Below are 18,836 nucleotides of genomic sequence, written 5' to 3' on the forward strand. Positions count from 1 at the left end.
TTCTCCTAATATTATTTTTAAATGTGCCAAATAAAAATAAACAAAACTAATATTTTTTTTAATTCTTTCTCTTCATCAGTTTAACAGAAAACATGGGAGCTCCTCAGCCGGGGAGATGCTGCTGTCCACCATCCCATCAGCAATGTCACATCTTGTTTCATCTTCTGTCGCATTTTTTCTCAGGATTTTTGGTTGTGATCCTGTAAAATATGAGGATTTGCTGCTCTGGATTCTTTTCATTTTTTCATTCATTTGACTGACTTTTATTTTGGCGGCCGGAAGTCGGACTTTTGGAATGCAAGAAAATCTGGTTGGTTTTCAAAATAAAATCCGTCATTTATATATATATATATATATATATGTATATATATATATATATAAAATATATATATATATATATATATATATATATATATATATATATATATATATATATATATATATATATATATATATATAATATATATATTATTACTGAGACTGATACTGAGACCTCCTTCCATCAGAAACACTGAAATAGGGGGCACAAACTTTTGCACACATCTGTGCAGTTTTCATGAAAACACCAGAGATAAAGAACGACTCCTTTTTTACCTTCACGGTGGTGGGCGGAGCCTGTCACTGGACTCCGCCCACCACAGTAAAGCTGTGCTCCCATTCGCTGCTTCAGCTCAAGGACCAGAAACGTAGAAAAGAGATGAAAACGTTATAGTTCAGTTCCAAGTCTGTCATCTTCTTCATCATCATCATCATCATCATCATCATCATCATCATCATCATCATCATCATCATCATCATCACCAGGTTCTTCCAGGTGTTCAGGTCAGGTGCTGGTGATGATGTCATCCCTCAACCGTGTCAACAACATTTACAGATAAACATAATTAACAATAATAAAACCCTACGCTGAGGTCATGACCCCGGCTCTGGCTCCGCCCCCAGCCCTGGCCCCGGCTCCGCAGGCTCCGCCCCCAGTGTCTCCGCTCCTGGCTCCGCCCCCGGAGGCTCCGCCCCCGCGTGTCTCCGCAGGTGCGTCTTCAGGCAGTGGCTCTGGGTGAAGCCCCGCCCACAGCGGGGGCAGCGGTACGGGCGCTCGCCGCTGTGCGTGCGCATGTGCACCGTCAGGTAGGTCTTGCGGGCGCAGGTCTTGCCGCAGACGGCGCAGGCGTACGGCCGCGCGCCCGTGTGCACCGCCACGTGGTTGTCCAGGTGCGTCTTCCGCTTGAAGGCCCAGCCGCAGACGCGGCAGCGGTACGGCGTCTCGCCCGTGTGCACGCGCATGTGCACCGTCAGCGGGCCCTTGGTGCTGAAGCCGCGCCCGCACTGGGGGCAGGTGAAGGGCGTCTCGCCCGTGTGCACCCGCAGGTGCACGGCCAGCTGCTTGGCCGTCAGGAACATCTTGCAGCAGACGTGGCAGAGGAAGGGCCGGTCCCGCGGCCCGTGGATCTTCTCGTGCTGCCGCAGCGTGGCGGGCAGCTTGAAGGCGCGGCCGCAGACGCGGCAGCGGTGCGGCCGCTCCGCCGAGTGGCTCTTCTTGTGGCGGCTCAGCGAGCGGCCGGTGCTCAGGAACTTCCCGCAGACGCCGCACAGGTAGGTCTTGGCCGCGGCGGCGCGGGTCCGGCGGTGGTTCTGGTCCCCGGGCCGCGGTTCCTCCCCCCCGCCGCTGCTGCCTCCCTCCTCCGGTCCCTCCGGGCCCTCCGGTCCCCGGTCTTCCCCAGCCCGGTCCAGAACCTCCTCTGGGGGGTCCGGTCCACCAACTGGACCGCTGCAGAAACCAAGAGAATTTATTATACAGGACTGTCTCAGAAAATTTGAATATTGTGATTTTCTGTAATGCAATTACAAAAACAAAAATGTCATACATTCTGGATTCATTACAAATCAACTGAAATATTGCAAGCCTTTTATTATTTTAATATTGCTGATCATGGCTTACAGTTTAAGAAAACTCAAATATCCTATCTAAAAAAATTTGAATATTCTGGGAATCTTAATCTTAAACTGTAAGCCATAATCAGCAATATTAAAATAATAAAAGGCTTGCAATATTTCAGTTGATTTGTAATGAATCCAGAATGTATGACATTTTTGTTTTTTGTAATTGCATTACAGAAAATAAAGAACTATCACAATATTCTAATTTTCTGAGACAGTCCTGTATATTATTATTAGGGCCCGAGCACTTGCAGTGCGAAGGCCCTATTGTAATTGCAGGAATTCTTCTTCTTCTTCTTCTTATTGTTCTGACAAAACGAAGGCCTTTTTGCCCCCCTAAACGTGCCCAAAAAGTCACCAAATTTTGCATGCAAGCCAGGTCTGGCGAAAAATTTGATATTTAATGGTTTACATTAATGGGCGTGGCAAAATGGCTCAACAGCGCCCCCCGGAAAACTTTGTGCCTCAAGCCCCACAATGCGGTTTGTCGTACATGCACGAAAATCGGTACACACCTGTATCATGGCACAACTTAAAGAAAAGTCTCTGGGCGTCATGTCGAGAAACCCAACAGGAAGTCGGCCATTTTGAATTAATTGTGCAATTTTGGCGCAATTTATGCCATTCCTTCGGCAGTTAATACGGCCCGAACCGTAACGTGCACCCAAGTGTGTTATACATCAAAATGTGCGTCTCCATCCTGCGACTACGCGCATTACTTTTCTCTTTCAAAAGCGTTACCGTGGCGACGCTAGACGCCAAAAAGTGCGCCCACCCTTCATCTGATCGGTTCAGACAGAAAAAACTTTGTGCCTCAAGCCCCACAATACGGTTTGACGTACATGAACGAAAATCGGTACACACCTGTATCATGTCGCAACTTAAAGAAAAGTCTCTTGGTGCCATGGCCGAAACCGAACAGGAAGTCGGCCATTTTGAACATTCTGAATTAATTGTGTAATTTTGGCGCAATTTATGCCATTCCTTCTGCAATTAATACGGCCCGAACCGTAACGTGCACCCAGATGTGTTAAACATCAAAATGTGCGTCCCCATCTTGCGACTACGCGCATTACTTTTCTCTTTCAAAAGTGGTACCGTGGCGACGCTAGACGCCAAAAAGGGCGCGTCCCCTTCATCTGATTGGTCCATATTTGATAGTTCTCCAAAAGTCACCAAATATTGCATGCAAGCCAGGCCTGGTGATAAATTTGATATTTCCTGGTTTGCATTAATGGGCGTGGCCTAACGGCTCAACAGCGCCCCCTAGAATACTTTTCTCTGCCATAACTTTTGAATGGTTTCACATAGGAAGTCGTGGGTGGTGTTTCTGATATGCTTATGGGGGGCGGTGGCCGTGAGTGCGAGGGCCCGTTCATCGCTGCTTGCAGCTTTAATTATTATTATTATTATACTTTACATTACTTATTTAATTGATTGATTGATTGCCCCCTTCTTTTACTTTATTTATTAGTTATTAATAATTAACTATTATTAGGAACTATTTAGGAAATGTCTAAGCAATTTTGTTCCGAAATGCAATATTACTGTATATTCGATGGCGGCCCTCTTGAAAAAAGGCCGCCATCTTTTATTTTTTTTTGGCACAATGGTTTTATCAAAAGAGAAACCCCTAAGGAGTATGTGTACCAATTTTGGTGCTTGTAGCCGCAACTGAACGATTCACCTGTTATTTCTGTAACTAATTATATCTGTAGGAGTTTTGCTCGTTTTTCTTCTGAAGAAATGAGGGCCTTTTTTCCCCCTAAACGTGCCCAAAAAGTCACCAAATTTTGCACCCAAGTCAGGCCTGGCGAAAAATTTGATATTTAATGGTTTGCATTAATGGGCGTGGTAAAATGGCTCAACAGCGCCCCCTTGAAAACTTTGTGCCTCAAGCCCCACGATACTGTTTGACGTACATGCACGAAAATCGGTACACGCCTGTATCATGACGTAACTTAAAGAAAAGTCTCTTGGCGTCATGCCCGAAACCGAACAGGATGTCGGCCATTTTGAATTAGTCGTGTCATTTTGGCGAAATTTATGCCATTCCTTCGGCAGTTAATACAGCCCGAACCGTAACGAGCCCCCAAGTGTGTTATACATCAAAATGTGCGTCTCAATCATCTGACACCACGCATTACTTTTCTCTCTCAAAAGCGTTACTGTGGCGACGCTAGATGCCAAAAAGCGCGCCCACCCTTCATCTGATTGGTTCAGACAGAAAAAACTTTGCGCCTCAAGCCCCATAATACGGTTTGACGTACATGAACGAAAATCGGTACACACTTGTATCCTGTCGCAACTTAAAGAAAAGTCTCTTGGCACCATGGTCGAAACCGAACAGGAAGTCGGCCATTTTGAACATTCTGAATTAATCACGTAATTTTGGAGCAATATATGCCATTCCTTCGAGAATTAATACGGCCCGAACCGTATCATGAACCCAGATGTGTTATACATCAAAATGTGTGTCTCCATCCTGCGACTACGCGCATTACTTTTCTCTTTCAAAAATGTTACCGTGGCGACGCTAGATGCCAAAAAGCGCGCCCCCCCTTCATCTGATTGGTCCATATTTGATAGTTCCCCAAAAGTCACCAAATTTTGCATGCAAGTCAGGCCTGGCAATAAATTTGAAATTTAATGGTTTGCATTAATGGATGTGGCAAAATGGCTCAACAGCGCCCCCCAGAAAACTTTGTGCCTCAAGCCCCACAATACGGTTTGACGTACATGAACGAAAATCACTAAACACCTGTATCATGTCGCAACTTAAAGAAAAGTCTCTTGGCGCCATGGCCGCAACCGAACAGGAAGTCAGCCATTTTGAATTAATTGTGTAATTTTGGCGCAATTTATGCCATTCCTTCGGCAATTAATACGGCCCAAACCGTAACGTGCACCCAGGTGTGTTATACATCAAAATGTGCGTCTACATCCTGCGACTACGCGCATTATTTTTCTCTTTCAAAAGTGTTACCATGGCGACGCTAGACGCCAAAAGGCGCGCCCCCCCTTCATCTGATTGGGCCATATTTGATAGTTCTCCAAAAGTCACCAAATTTTGCATGCAAGCCAGGCCTGGTGATAAATTTGATATTTCATGGCTTGCATTAATGGGCGTGGCCTAACGGCTCAACAGCGCCCCCTAGAATACTTTTCTCTGCCATAACTTTTGAATGGTTTGACATAGAGAGTCGTGGGTGGTGTCATGGGACTCTGTAATGAGTCCTCAAGCTTCGTTGGCCTTAATTAGCCCCGCCCCTTCTTCTGATTGGTTGTCCCGATTTTCTGCTATAACTTTGGAATGGTTTGACATAGAGAGTCGTGGGTGGTGTCATTTCTGATATGCTTATGGGGGGCGGTGGCCGTGAGTGCGAGGGCCCGTTCATTGCTGCTTGCAGCTTTAATTATTATTATAATTCTTTAGACTACTTATTTAATTGATTGATTGCCCCCTTCTTTTACTTTATTTATTAGTTATTAATTAGTTAACTATAATTAGGGCCTGAGCACTGACAGCGCGAAGGCCCTATTGTATCTGTAGGAATTTTTATGTTTTCCAGTTTTTTTTTTTTTTTCTTTTTCCGACAAAATGAGGGCCTTTTTGCCCCCCTAAACGTGCCCCAAAAGTCACCAGATTTTGCACGAAAGCCAGGCCTGGTGATAAATTTGATATTTAATGGTTTGCATTAATGGGCGTGGCCTAACGGCTCAACAGCGCCCCCTAGAAAACTTTGTGCCTCAAGCCCTACAATACGGTTTGACGTACATGCATGAAAATCGGTACACACCTGTATCATGTCGCAACTTAAAGAAAAGTCTCTTTGCGCCATGGCCGAAACCCAACAGGAAGTCGGCCATTTTGAATTAATTGTGCAATTTTGGCGCAATTTATGCCATTTCTTCGGAAGTTAATACGGCCCGAACCGTAACGTGCACCCAGGTGTGTTATACATCAAAATGTGCGTCTCCATCCTGCAACGATGCGCATTACTTTTCTCAGTCAAAAGCGTTACCGTGGCGACGCCAAAAAGCGCACCCCCTTCATGTGATTGGTCCATATTTGATAGTTCCTACTTTCTGCCATAACTTTTGAATGGTTTGATGTAAAGACTCGTGGGTGGTGTCATCGGACTCGGTTTTGAGTCCTTGACCTTTGTTGGTAAGGTAAGGTTTGACCTGGGAACATCCCGCTGAACCGGGCTTTGATACGGTCCTGGTCCGAACCCGGGAAGCTGCTCCAGAGCCCGGCAGAACCGTGACCCGAAGGTTTGGAGACGTACCTGGATTCCTCCTCACGGGTCAGCGCCGCAGGACCGCTGGTCTCAGCCGGACCGCTGGTCTCAGCCGGACCGCTGGTCTCAGCCGGACCGCTGGTCTCAGCCGGGCCGCCAGTCTCAGCCGGACCGCCGGTCTCAGCCGGACCGCCGGTCTCAGCAGGACCGGGGTCCTCCTGGGGGCCCGCTCGGTTCTGGAAGAAACAAAAAACCATGAAGCATCGATGGACCCGTGTGAGAGCAGCCGGGTTAGTTAGTTAGTTAGTTAGTTAGTTAGTTAGTTAGTTAGTTAGTTAGTTAGTTAGTTAGTTAGTTAGTTAGTTAGTTAGTTAGTTAGTTAGTTAGTTAGTTAGTTTCAACATTGTAATTATTTTGACCGAAAAGGTCTGAGCTTGAAGCATAAAGCTTATCTTGCCCACCTTTTAACTGAATAGAACATACAAAAAGAACAAATGAGGTATCTTAAGTCTACACAACATAATAATAATAATAATAATAATAATAATAATAATAATAATAATAATAATAATAATAATAATAATAATAATAATAATAATAATAATCAGAAAGGGGGTTTATTGCCAAGTTTGTTAACACACACAAGGAATTTGTTGTGGTGATTGGTGCGATACAGTAAAAATAAAAATAAAAATATAAAAACAAACAAATATATGGAGATAAAATAAGAGATAGAATAAAATAAAATGTATAAACAGAAATAAACAGAAATGTACAATATGAGGATTAAAAAGTGCCGGATATGAGTCTTTACAAAAAGTGACGTAGGATGACATGATGATAATAATAATAATAATAATAATAATAATAATAATAATAATAATAATAATAATAATAATAATAATAATAATAATAATAATAATAGCAATAATAATGATAATAATGATAGCTCTGAAAGCAGAAAGTGAAAAGATGCTAAAGAAACCGACAAAACCAATTTAAGTTGTCATTTCATCTCATGCATGTGTGAATTCTTCTTTGTTTGCTTATTGTGTTTCTACAAGGGCGAAACTTTAGTTTCAGAGGTGGGGGGGACACAAGTAGGATGGGTAAATTTGTGCGTGTAGCTGTAGCGTGGATGTGCAGTGGCTTTGTAAGACTATGTGTGTGTGTGAATGCGAACGATCAAACGATTTTAATATGCATTTACTTTTTTAGACACTTTTTAACTTTTTTTTTTGCCCGTTTTTGGAAAATGCTGGATCTGCATCCTTGGCCAGGGTTGATTTTTCATTTTCAAAAGCTTGGGCACAGAAAAAACATAGGATTCCATTGACTCCTTGTTTATAATGGAGCCAAGGAAACTCACAGCACCACTTCTCTTGATCTTAAGGTTTTGTTGCTGAGATGCTGTTCTACAATCACTTTTAGGCTAACATCCTGCCTGCACCTCTTCACTTGTGCCTGTCTCCACATATTTCTCCTATGAAATATGAAAATAGATCATGTTCATTCCTTCCTTTCCTTATAAACAAACCAAAATCACCTAACCATTTACAACATATTAACCTACCTGCACTACAGTGCTGCTGCTGCTGCTTTCCCCTGCCTCTCTCTGAGTTTGAGCCTGTGGTGTAAGTCCAACATTACAGTTAGTGAAGTAACAGCAGAGGGAAAATGTGCTTTCCATACTCTATACAACACACATACCGTAACCAGAGGTGGGTAGTACTCAGTTACATTTGCTTGAGTAAGGTTTAAGTTTACACTTCTTCCTATTTAAGTTTAACACTTCTTCCTACTCCTTTTTTGTCACATGTAAATCAATTTATCAAGTTTTGAAGGATGAAATTCCTTGTTTTGTTTTGTTTACTTAAACTTCTGATGAAGTGTTGTTTCTTCTTTTTTTTACATGTACAAAAATAAAATAAATCAAATCAAATCAAATCAAGGTTTTGGATAAATTGTTCTTTTAAGAGTAGTTTTAATGCAAAGTACTTTTCACTTGGAGTAATTTTGGTTTAAAGTAACAATACTAATAGCCTTTTCCTGGCAGTTTGTTGTCACCTTCAAGCTGTGTGTGTGTGTGTGTGTGTGTGTGTGTGTGTGTGTGTGTGTGTGTGTGTGTGTGTGTGTGTGTGTGTGTGTGTGTGTGTGTGCGCGCGTGCGCGTGTGAGAGAGAGTGAGGGGGGGGTATTATAGTGTTGGTTCTCTTTCTCTCACTCACTCACAGTCTACATCTTAGCTAGCTAGCAACAATAGTGTATAAAGTAACGTTGAGTAATATTTGGCTACTCATCTCTGCACAGCCTACCTGCAACACAGCAGGGCTGCTGCTTTTTTGTCCCGCTGCAAAAATGGATTTTAAACTGAGCTGCCGGCTCCTCTTCATTTCTGCGCCGCGTCCTGGCTGTCTGTCTGTGAAGGCTGATTTATGGTTCCGCGTTAAATCGACGCAGAACTTACGCGCACTGTACGTTGCGAGTCTCCGCGTACCCTACGCCGTATGCACTGCGTCGATTTAACGCGGAACCATAAATCAGCCTTGAGCAGCACTGATGGGAGAGGGGAGGAGGGAGGAGGGGGAGCGGGGCCGTCAGTACCTTCGCACTGGGTGTCTTGATGATTCGCAATTACAGGCTGAGCCTCTCGTTAGTTTTTAAACTGTAAAAAGTGGGGGGGACAAAAACCTGATTTTGAAAAGTGGGGGGGACATGTCCCCCCTGTCCCCAGTGGAAATTGCGCCCATGTGTTTCTATATATGTGTCCATTACCTTTGCTTTGAATAATATCTTGTATGTTTTTATTGAGTTTGCTAATTTAAGGTCGTTGTCTAATGAGTTCCACAGTTTTACTTCTAAAACGGATATACGTCTGCCCTTTGTATTTGTTCTTATTGCTGTTGTCAAACATTGCTGTTCCCCTGAGGTCGTGTTTCTCTCTTGGCTTGAACAGTTCCTGCAGCCCGGAAGTAAATTGTTGTAAGCCTTGTATATTATTACTGTGGTGTTCAGATTAACTATGTCTTGCAATTTAAGTGTATTGTCTTGAATGAAAAGTGGATTTGTTGGTGCAAGATAATCAGCCAAGTTTACAATTCTAATTGCTTTTTTTTGTAAAATATAAATGGGTTGAATTATTGATTTATACGTATTCCCCCACACTTCCACACAAAAGGTAAGGTATGGGAGTAGTAGGGTTCTGTATAGTGTTTGTAATGATTTTTTATTTATAATACCTTTCATTTTACTGTATTGTCTGCACTATAAGGCGCACCGCATTATAAGGCGCACTAAATATATGGTAAAATACCGTACTATAGTGGCTGGGGTTGAGTTACGTATCTACCTGATGGAGCTGCGCTACAGGAAATGCTACAAAATCCTACAGCAAATGCAAAAAAAAAAACCGTCTGTGATGATTCCTGACGTTTTTAGCGCTGTTACTTCGGCGACACCAACTACAGTAGCTACAATCCCCCTGACTACAGTAACAGAAATTACCGTAATGATCATATATAAGGTGCACTGCATTATAAGGCGGACTGCAGGTTTTTGAGAAAATTATGGCTTTTAGGTGCGCCTTATAGTGCGGAAAATACGGTATATAATATAGCTATTGTTTTAGATAATTTTCTTTTTAAGGTATTAATATATGGCTTCCATATGAGTTTTTCATCGATAGTTATTCCTAAAAATGTAGTAGTGTTTGTTTGTTCTAGTTTTATGTTATTAATGATTAGGTTTATTGGAGCATTTATCATTTTGTTGCCAAAAACAATGAATTTGGTTTTACAGGGGTTACCCTGATCCAGATGTGGACCGGCGCCGCCCCGGCCCGGGCCCGGGCCCGGCGCTGGATCTCGGCGGGCGTCAGCGCCGCCAGGTCCAGAGGCGTCAGTCTCCTCCTCCGGTCCGAGGTCAGGACTTCCAGCCCGGTTCCGGGTCCGGGTCCGGGTCCAGGCAGCCGCGGCACCGACGACCTCAGCAGGTCCAGGAAGTCCGGTTCCCCCAGGTCCCGGGGACACCTGAGCTGGACGGGGGGACACGCCCTCATCACTGGGGGACAGACGGAGGGACGGAGACGTCTTTAATAATCATCTGCAGGTTGGAGCAGCAGAACTGATGCAGAACTTATTCGTCCTCGTGGTGACTTGTAATAAATAAAGAAACAAAACAACTTAAAGGAGACCTATTATGGCATCTAATCCCTATTTTAAACAGGCCATGATTGTCTTAAAAACAAGCTTTTGATTGTTTTTCATTTAATTTAATTTAATTTTTATTTATTCCGATCATGGAAATATGCAAACAAAAGAAACAAACAAGTAAAATGACAACACAATCAAAAACATATTCCATAACCAGAAAGGAGCAGGAAGAAGAAATTCTTATTATATCTGCCCCTCCCTCAAAACAACATTGAACAATAATAACAGATGGTCTGCACAATTACTCAGTTAATATCACAAGAAAAGAAAAACAAGAAAATCTAAGATAGATTGTCTGTCTCCATACACATATAATATAAATTTTTACTATTTCATCCATACATTGCTATTTTTTTCTCTTTAAATTTCTTTTTAAACTGAAATATGTTTATACAGCCCTTTAAATCATAATTTAATGAATTCCATAACTTAATTCCAACAATTGAAACGCTCATCTGCTTTAAAGTTGTTTGGGTAAATAAATGTTTAAAATTAAATTTTCTACAACTATCTTCATTATTTGAACTGAAAGTAAACATGTATTGTAATTTTTCTGGTAATGCTTTACATTTAGCTGTGTACATGATTGTGAGTGTCTGTAACTTAACCAAGTCATGGAGTTTCAGTAATCGTGATTCAATAAATAATCTGTTCTCTGTAATGTGTATTGTAAATAATTCTAAGTGCTCTTTTCTGTAATAAAAATAAAGGATTCATATTAGTTGGATATGTGTTGCCCCAGATTGCAACACAATAAGTTAAATAAGGCAAAATTAATGAACAATATAAAATTCTCATTACTGTATGATATAACACAAACTTAGCCTTATTCAAAACAAAAATATTTTTGCACACTTTTGATTTTACATGCGTTATATGAGCTTTCCTTACTTTTCTTTTCCTTATTTTTTGCTAAATACATGAGAAATTCAGCCTCTGAGCCATGTCTTTATCTTCCCATTCTCTAAACCAGAGGTTTTCAACTGGTTTGTCCCAGTCCCACCATTATAACCAAGAAGCAACTTGTTTTATTTTGCACCTTGCTTTTAAATAAAAGTATGGGCCTATATAGGCTATTTATTTGCATCAGTGTCTATTTTTATTTGCACCTTTTGCTATATAAAAAAAACAAAACAAAACAAAAAACAGTCAATGAAAAATAAACAATAGGAAGCCAATAGGGCTTATAATATTACAAAGTTCACTCTCACTAATTTGACATCATTTGGATGGGTAAATTATTCACAAAAATGAATAGTAAATGGAAAATAAATTGAGTCTAAAGAATATTTTTTTTTTTTTTAATTAGGGCCCGAGCACTTACAGTGCGAAGGCCCTATTGTATTTGCAGGAATTTTTATTATTATTAGGGCCCGAGCACCTTCAGTGCGAAGGCCCTATTGTATTTGCAGGAATTCTTTGTATTATTTTTTTTTTTATTATTATTTTTCTGACAAAAGGAAGGCCTTTTTGCCCCCCTAAACATGCCCAAAAAGTCACCAAATTTTGCATGCAAGTCAGGCCTGGCGAAAAATTTGATATTTTATGGTTTGCATTAATGGGCCTGGAAAAATGGCTCAACAGCGCCCCCTTGAAAACTTTGTGCCTCAAGCCCCACGATACGGTTTGACGTACATGCACGAAAATCGGTACACACTTGTATCATGGCACAACTTAAAGAAAAGTCTCTTGGGGTCATGCCCGAAACCGAACAGGATGTCGGCCATTTTGAAGTAGTCGTGTCATTTTGGCGAAATTTATGCCATTCCTTCGGCAATTAATACGGCCCGAACCGTAATGTGCACCCAGGTGTGTTATACATCAAAATGTGCGTCTCCATCCTCCGACACCACGCATTACTTTTCTCTTTCAAAAGTGTTACCGTGGCGATGCTAGACGCCAAAAAGCCCGCCCACCCTTCATCTGATTGGTTCCGACAGAAAAAACTTTGCGCCTCAAGCCCCATAATACGGTTTGACGTACATGAACAAAAATCGGTACACTTCTTTATCATGTCTTTACTTAAAAAAAAGTCTCTTGGCGCCATGGCCGAAACCGAACAGGAAGTCGGCCATTTTGAACATTCTTAATTAATCGCGTAATTTTGGAGCAATATATGCCATTCCTTCGAGAATTAATACGGCCCGAACCGTATCGTGAACCCAGATGTGTTATACATCAAAATGTGCGTCTCCATCCTGCGACTACGCGCATTACTTTTCTCTTTCAAAAGTGTTACCGTGGCGACGCTAGACGCCAAAAAGCGCGCCACCCTTCATCTGATTGGTCCATATTTGATAGTTCCCCAAAAGTCACCAAATTTTGCATGCAAGGCAGGCCTGGCGATACATTTGATATTTCATGGTTTGTATTAATGGGCGTGGCAAAATGGCTCAACAGCGCCCCCCGGAAAACTTTGTGCCTCAAGCCCCATAATACGGTTTGACGTACATGCACAAAAATCGGTACACACCTGTATCATGTCACAACTTAAAGAAAAGTCTCTTGGCGCCATGGCCGAAACCGAACAGGAAGTCAGCCATTTTGAAATAATTGTGTAAATTTGGCGCAATTTATGCCATTCCTTCGGCAATTAATACGGCCCGAACCGTAATGTGCACCCAGGTGTGTTATACATCAAAATGTGCGTCTCCATCTTGCGACAATGCGCATTACTTTTCTCTTTCAAAAGTGTTACCGTGACGACGCTAGATGCCAAAAAGCGCGCCTCCCCTTCATCTGATTGGTCCATATTTGATAGTTGTCCAAAAGTCACCAAATTTTGCATGCAAGCCAGGCCTGGCGATAAATTTGATATTTCATGGTTTGCATTAATGGGCGTGGCCTAACGGTTCAACAGCGCCCCCTAGAATACTTTTATCTGCCATAACTTTTGAATGGTTTGACATAAAGAGTCGTGGGTGGCGTCATGGGACTCGGTATTGAGTCCTTGACCATAATTGGTGAAAATTAGCCCCGCCCCTTCTTCTGATTGGTTGTCACTATTTTCTGCTATAACTTTTGAATGGTTTGACATAGAGATTTGTGGGTGGTGTCATTGGACTCTGTATTGAGTCCTTGAGCTTCTTTAGCCTTAATTAGCCCCGCCCCTTCTTCTGATTGGTTGTCCCTTTTTTCTGCTATAACTTTGGAATGGTTTGACATAGGGAGTCGTGGGTGGGGTCATCAGATTCTTTATGGAGTCCTTGACCTTCATTGGCCTGAATTAGCCCCGCCCCTTCTTCTGATTGGTTGTCCCTTTTTTCTGCTATAACTTTTGAATGGTTTGACATAGGAAGTCGTGGGTGGTGTCTTTTCTGATATGCTTATGGGGGGTGGTGGCCGTGAGTGCGAGGGCCCGTTCATCGCTGCTTGCAGCTTTAATTATTATTATTATTTTTCTTCTGACAAAGTGATGGCCTTTTTGCCCCCCTTAACATGCCCAAAAAGTCACCAAATTTTGCACCCAAGTCAGGCCTGGCGAAAAATTTGATATTTAATGGTTTGCATTAATGGGCGTGGTAAAATGGCTCAACAGCGCCCCCTTGAAAACTTTGTGCCTCAAGCCCCACGATACGGTTTGACGTACATGCACAAAAATCGGTACACACCTGTATCATGGGACAACTTAAAGAAAAGTCTCTTGCCGTCATGCCCGAAACCGAACAGGAAGTCGGCCATTTTGAATTAATCGTGTCACTTTGGCGCAATTTATGCCATTCCTTCGGCAGTTAATTCAGCCCGAACCGTAACGTGCACCCAGGTGTATTATACATCAAAATGTGCGTCTCCCTCCTGCGACCACACGCATTACTTTTCTCTTTCAAAAGCGTTACCGTGGCGACGCTAGACGCCAAAAAGCGCGCCCAACCTTCATCTGGTTGGTTCAGACAGAAAAAACTTTGCGCCTCAAGCCCCATAATACGGTTTGACGTACATGAACGAAAATTGGTACACTCCTGTATCATGTCGCAACTAAAAGAAAAGTCTCTTGGCGCCATGGCCGAAACCGAACAGGAAGTCAGCCATTTTGAACATTCTGAATTAATTGCGTAATTTTGGAGCAATATATGCCATTCCTTCGAGAGTTAATTCAGCCCGAACCGTATCGTGAACCCAGATGTGTTATACATCAAAATGTGCGTCTCCATCCTGCGACTACACGCATTACTTTTCTCTTTGAAAAGTGTTACCGTGGCGACGCTAGACACCAACAAGCGCACCCCCCCTTCATCTGATTGGTCCATATTTGATAGTTCCCCAAAAGGCACCAAATTTGGCATGCAAGCCAGGCCTGGCGATAAATTTGATATTTCATGGTTTGCATTAATGGGCGTGGCAAAATGGCTCAACAGCGCCCCCCGGAAAACTTTGGGCCTCAAGCCCCACAATACGGTTTGACGTACATGCACGAAAATCGCTACACACCTGTATCATGGCACAACTTAAAGAAAAGTCTCTTGGAGCCATGGCCGAAACCGAACAGGATGTCGGCCATTTTGAATAAATTGTGTCATTTTGGCGAAATTTTTGCCATTCCTTCGGCAGTTAATTCAGCCCGAACCGTAACGTGCACCCAGGTGTGTTATACATCAAAATGTGCGTCTACATCCTGCGACACCACGCATTACTTTTCTCTTTCAAAAGTGTTACCGTGGCGACGCTAGACGCCAAAAGGCGCGCCCCCCCTTCATGTGATTGGTCCATATTTGATAGTTCTCCAAAAGTCACCAAATTTTGCATGCAAGCCAGACTTGGCGATAAATTTCATATTTCATGGTTTGCATTAATGGGCGTGGCCTAACGGCTCAACAGCGCCCCCTAGAATACTTTTATCTGCCATAACTTTTGAATGGTTTGACATAGGAAGTTGTGGGTGGTGTCATGGGACTCTGTAATGAGTCCTTAAGCTTCGTTGGCCTTAATTAGCCCCGCCCCTTCTTCTGATTGGTTGTCCCGATTTTCTGCCATAACTTTTGAATGCTTTGACATAGAGAGTCGTGGGTGGTGTCATCAGACTCTGTATGGAGTCCCTGACCTTCATTGGCCTGAATTAGCCCTGCCCCTTCTTCTGATTGGTGGTTCCTTTTTTCTGCTATAACTTTTGAATGGTTTGACATAGAGTCGTGGGTGGTGTCATTTTTGATATGCTTATGGGGGGCGGTGGACGTGAGTTTCTAGGGCCCGTTCATCGCTGCTTGCAGCTTTAATTATTATTGTTTTCCATTTACAATTTCACGGACCACCTGCAATACCCCCACGGACCACCAGAGGGCCGCGGACCACCGGTTGACAATCCCTGCTCTAACCTCATTATCTATGCGGGATTCTGAGAGGGCGGGGCTATGATAATGAGGCTCTGTGCTGATTGGCTGCCTGAATGACGCGATACACCGCTACGGAACCATGGTGGAAGCTCCGGCCGGTGGAGTTAGTTGTGGGCGTGGTTTCACACATCGGAGGCCGCCTGATGTGAATTGCTCCCATCGTTACGTAACTTTGGGGAGCAGAATCTTATTGGCTCGTAGATCCACATGACACTGGACGGCTCATCCGGGCGGCTGTACAGACACTGCAGAATTTGGTTGCTTTCCTCCTTCTCTGAGTTGGCAGGCTGAGGGGAGACCACTTTATATATGTTAAAGCAGGAAAAAACCTGGTTTTCATAATAGGTCCCCTTTAAACAAGCATTAACCCTTGTGCTGTTTTTGGATCAAGGAAGGAGGAAGGGAAGAAGGGAGGAAAGAAGGAAGGAAGGGAGAAAAGAAGGAATGAAGGAAGGAAGGAAGGAAGGAAGGAAGGAAGGAAGGAAGGAAGGAAGGAAGGAAGGAAGGAAGGAAGGAAGGAAAGAAAGGAAAAAAGAAGGAAGGAAAGAAGGGATGAAAGAACGATGGAAGAGAAAAAAGAAGGAAGGGAGGAAAGAAGGAAGGAAGGGAGAAAAGAAGGAAGGAAGGAAGGAAGGAAGGAAGGAAGGAAGGAAGGAAGGAAGGAAGGAAGGAAGGAAGGAAGGAAGGAAGGAAGGAAGGAAGGAAGGAAAGAAAGGAAAAAAGAAGGGAGGAAAGAACGAAGGAAGGGAGGAAAGAAGGAAGGAAGGGAGAAAAGAAGGAAGGAAGGAAGGAAGGAAGGAAGGAAGGAAGGAAAGAAGGAAGGAAAGAAGGAAGGAAAGAAAGGAAAAAAGAAGGAAGGAAAGAAGGGAGGAAAGAACGAAGGAAGAGAAAAAAGAAGGAAGGGAGGAAAGAAGGAAGGAAGGAAGGAAGGAAGGAAGGAAGGAAGGAAGGAAGGAAGGAAGGAAGGAAGGAAGGAAGGAAGGAAAGAAAGGAAAAAAGAAGGGAGGAAAGAACGAAGGAAGGAAGGAAAGAAGGAAGTAAAGAGGAAGGGAAGAAGGAACAGGAGAATTAGGTCATTTTGACCCAATTCTCACTACAAGACACTACAAGGGTTAAATTAATCAATTGATGATTTTTCTTTTGTCTGAAGAAAGCTCTCTTTCTTTCTTTTTCTCTCTCCCTTTCTCTCCCTGACCCCTCCCCATCTCTCTCTCATCTGGGACCAGTCCGGTCAGCATGGTACCGTTGGGGGGGACCAGGTCCAGGTGTGGGTCCTCCAGGACCCGGATCCTGAGGTCCAGCGTGGTCTGGGTCTCGGGGGCAGCAGGTCTCCCCGGTTTCCTTGGAGCTCGGCGACCCCGCGGGGACGGAGACCTGAACGGACCAGCAGATCCACAAAACCTGGGGGTCACTTCCTCTAGTCAGCATGTCTGAATATTAACAAAATAAAAGGAGGTAGGAACCTTTCTGGACCAGACGGGACCGGACCCTTGGTACGCTCCTCCTCTTCATCCTCCTCCTCCTTTTCGGGTCTGCGCTTCCCACCTGGCGACATTTACTTTAGTCGTAAATCACGTGATTGTTGCGGTTTTATTTTGAAATTTTTTACCAGTTTTTTACCAAATAAAGTGAAAAATTAAAATAAATATTATAGAGGGTCTGCCGTCACTTCCCCTCTGGACCAGCCCCCTTACTGGCACTGAGTGGCAAAACATCAGAAAAATCAGCTGCAACTAGTGGAGAAAACGGGATAACAGCCGATTATGGGCTTAAATTAGCGTCAGTTGGACTTGACAGTGACCCGTACAGTTACCCCAAGAACCAGTGGTCCATGGACATTAATATTTGGTACAGTTACCCCAAGAACCAGTGGTCCATGGACATTAATATTTGGTACAGTTACCCCAAGAACCAGTGGTCCATGGACATTAATATTTGGTACAGTTACCAAGAGCCAGTGGTCCATGGACATTAATATTTGGTACAGTTACCCCAAGAACCAGTGGTCCATGGACATTAATATTTGGTACAGTTACCAAGAACCAGTGGTCCATGGACATTCATATTTGGTACAGTTACCAAGAACCAGTGGTCCATGGACATTCATATTTGGTACAGTTACCAAGAACCAGTGGTCCATGGACATTAATATTTGGTACAGTTACCAAGAACCAGTGGTCCATGGACATTCATATTTGGTACAGTTACCAAGAACCAGTGGTCCATGGACATTCATATTTGGTACAGTTACCAAGAACCAGTGGTCCATGGACATTAATATTTGGTACAGTTACCCCAAGAACCAGTGGTCCATGGACATTAATATTTGGTACAGTTACCAAGAACCAGTGGTCCATGGACATTAATATTTGGTACAGTTACCAAGAACCAGTGGTCCATGGACATTCATATTTGGTACAGTTACCAAGAACCAGTGGTCCATGGACATTAATATTTGGTACAGTTACCCCAAGAACCAGTGGTCCATGGACATTAATATTTGGTACAGTTACCCCAAGAACCAGTGGTCCATGGACGTTAATATTTGGTACAATTACCCCAAGAACCAGTGGTCCATGGACGTTAATATTTGGTAAAGTTACCCCAAGAACCAGTGGTCCATGGACATTAATATTTGGTACAGTTACCAAGAACCAGTGGTCCATGGACATTAATATTTGGTACAGTTACCAAAAACCAGTGGTCCATGGACATTAATATTTGTTACAGTTACCAAGAACCAGTGGTCCATGGACATTAATATTTGGTACAGTTACCCCAAGAACCAGTGGTCCATGGACATTAATATTTGGTACAGTTACCAAGAACCAGTGGTCCATGGACATTAATATTTGGTACAGTTACCAAGAACCAGTGGTCCATGGACATTAATATTTGGCACAGTTACCAAGAACCAGTGGTCCATGGACATTAATATTTGGTACAGTTACCCCAAGAACCAGTGGTCCATGGACATTAATATTTGGTACAGTTACCCCAAGAACCAGTGGTCCATGGACGTTAATATATGGTACAATTACCCCAAGAACCAGTGGTCCATGGACATTAATATTTGGTACAGTTACCAAGAACCAGTGGTCCATGGACATTAATATTTGG

The 18,836-nt window shown here is 43.1% G+C and overlaps 1 protein-coding gene across 1 annotated transcript in view; it reads right to left on the minus strand.

Annotated features, from left to right (window-relative positions):
* Positions 1-480: 480 nt before the first annotated feature.
* LOC133420365 (zinc finger protein 696-like) overlaps positions 481-18,836 on the minus strand; it is a 20,221-nt gene continuing 1,865 nt past the window's right edge. The window contains exons 2-7 of the mRNA XM_061710050.1: positions 17,180-17,261; positions 16,960-17,090; positions 9,984-10,237; positions 7,753-7,806; positions 6,228-6,415; positions 481-1,765 (exon numbers count right to left, since the gene is read on the minus strand). Of these exons, the coding sequence (XP_061566034.1) occupies positions 913-1,765; positions 6,228-6,415; positions 7,753-7,806; positions 9,984-10,237; positions 16,960-17,090; positions 17,180-17,261 (1,562 nt within the window). The 3' untranslated portion in view covers positions 481-912. The remainder of the gene's footprint in view (positions 1,766-6,227; positions 6,416-7,752; positions 7,807-9,983; positions 10,238-16,959; positions 17,091-17,179; positions 17,262-18,836) is intronic.

Source organism: Cololabis saira, chromosome 20 (assembly GCF_033807715.1).
Source record: "Cololabis saira isolate AMF1-May2022 chromosome 20, fColSai1.1, whole genome shotgun sequence".
Classification (NCBI taxonomy): Eukaryota; Metazoa; Chordata; class Actinopteri; order Beloniformes; family Belonidae; genus Cololabis; species Cololabis saira.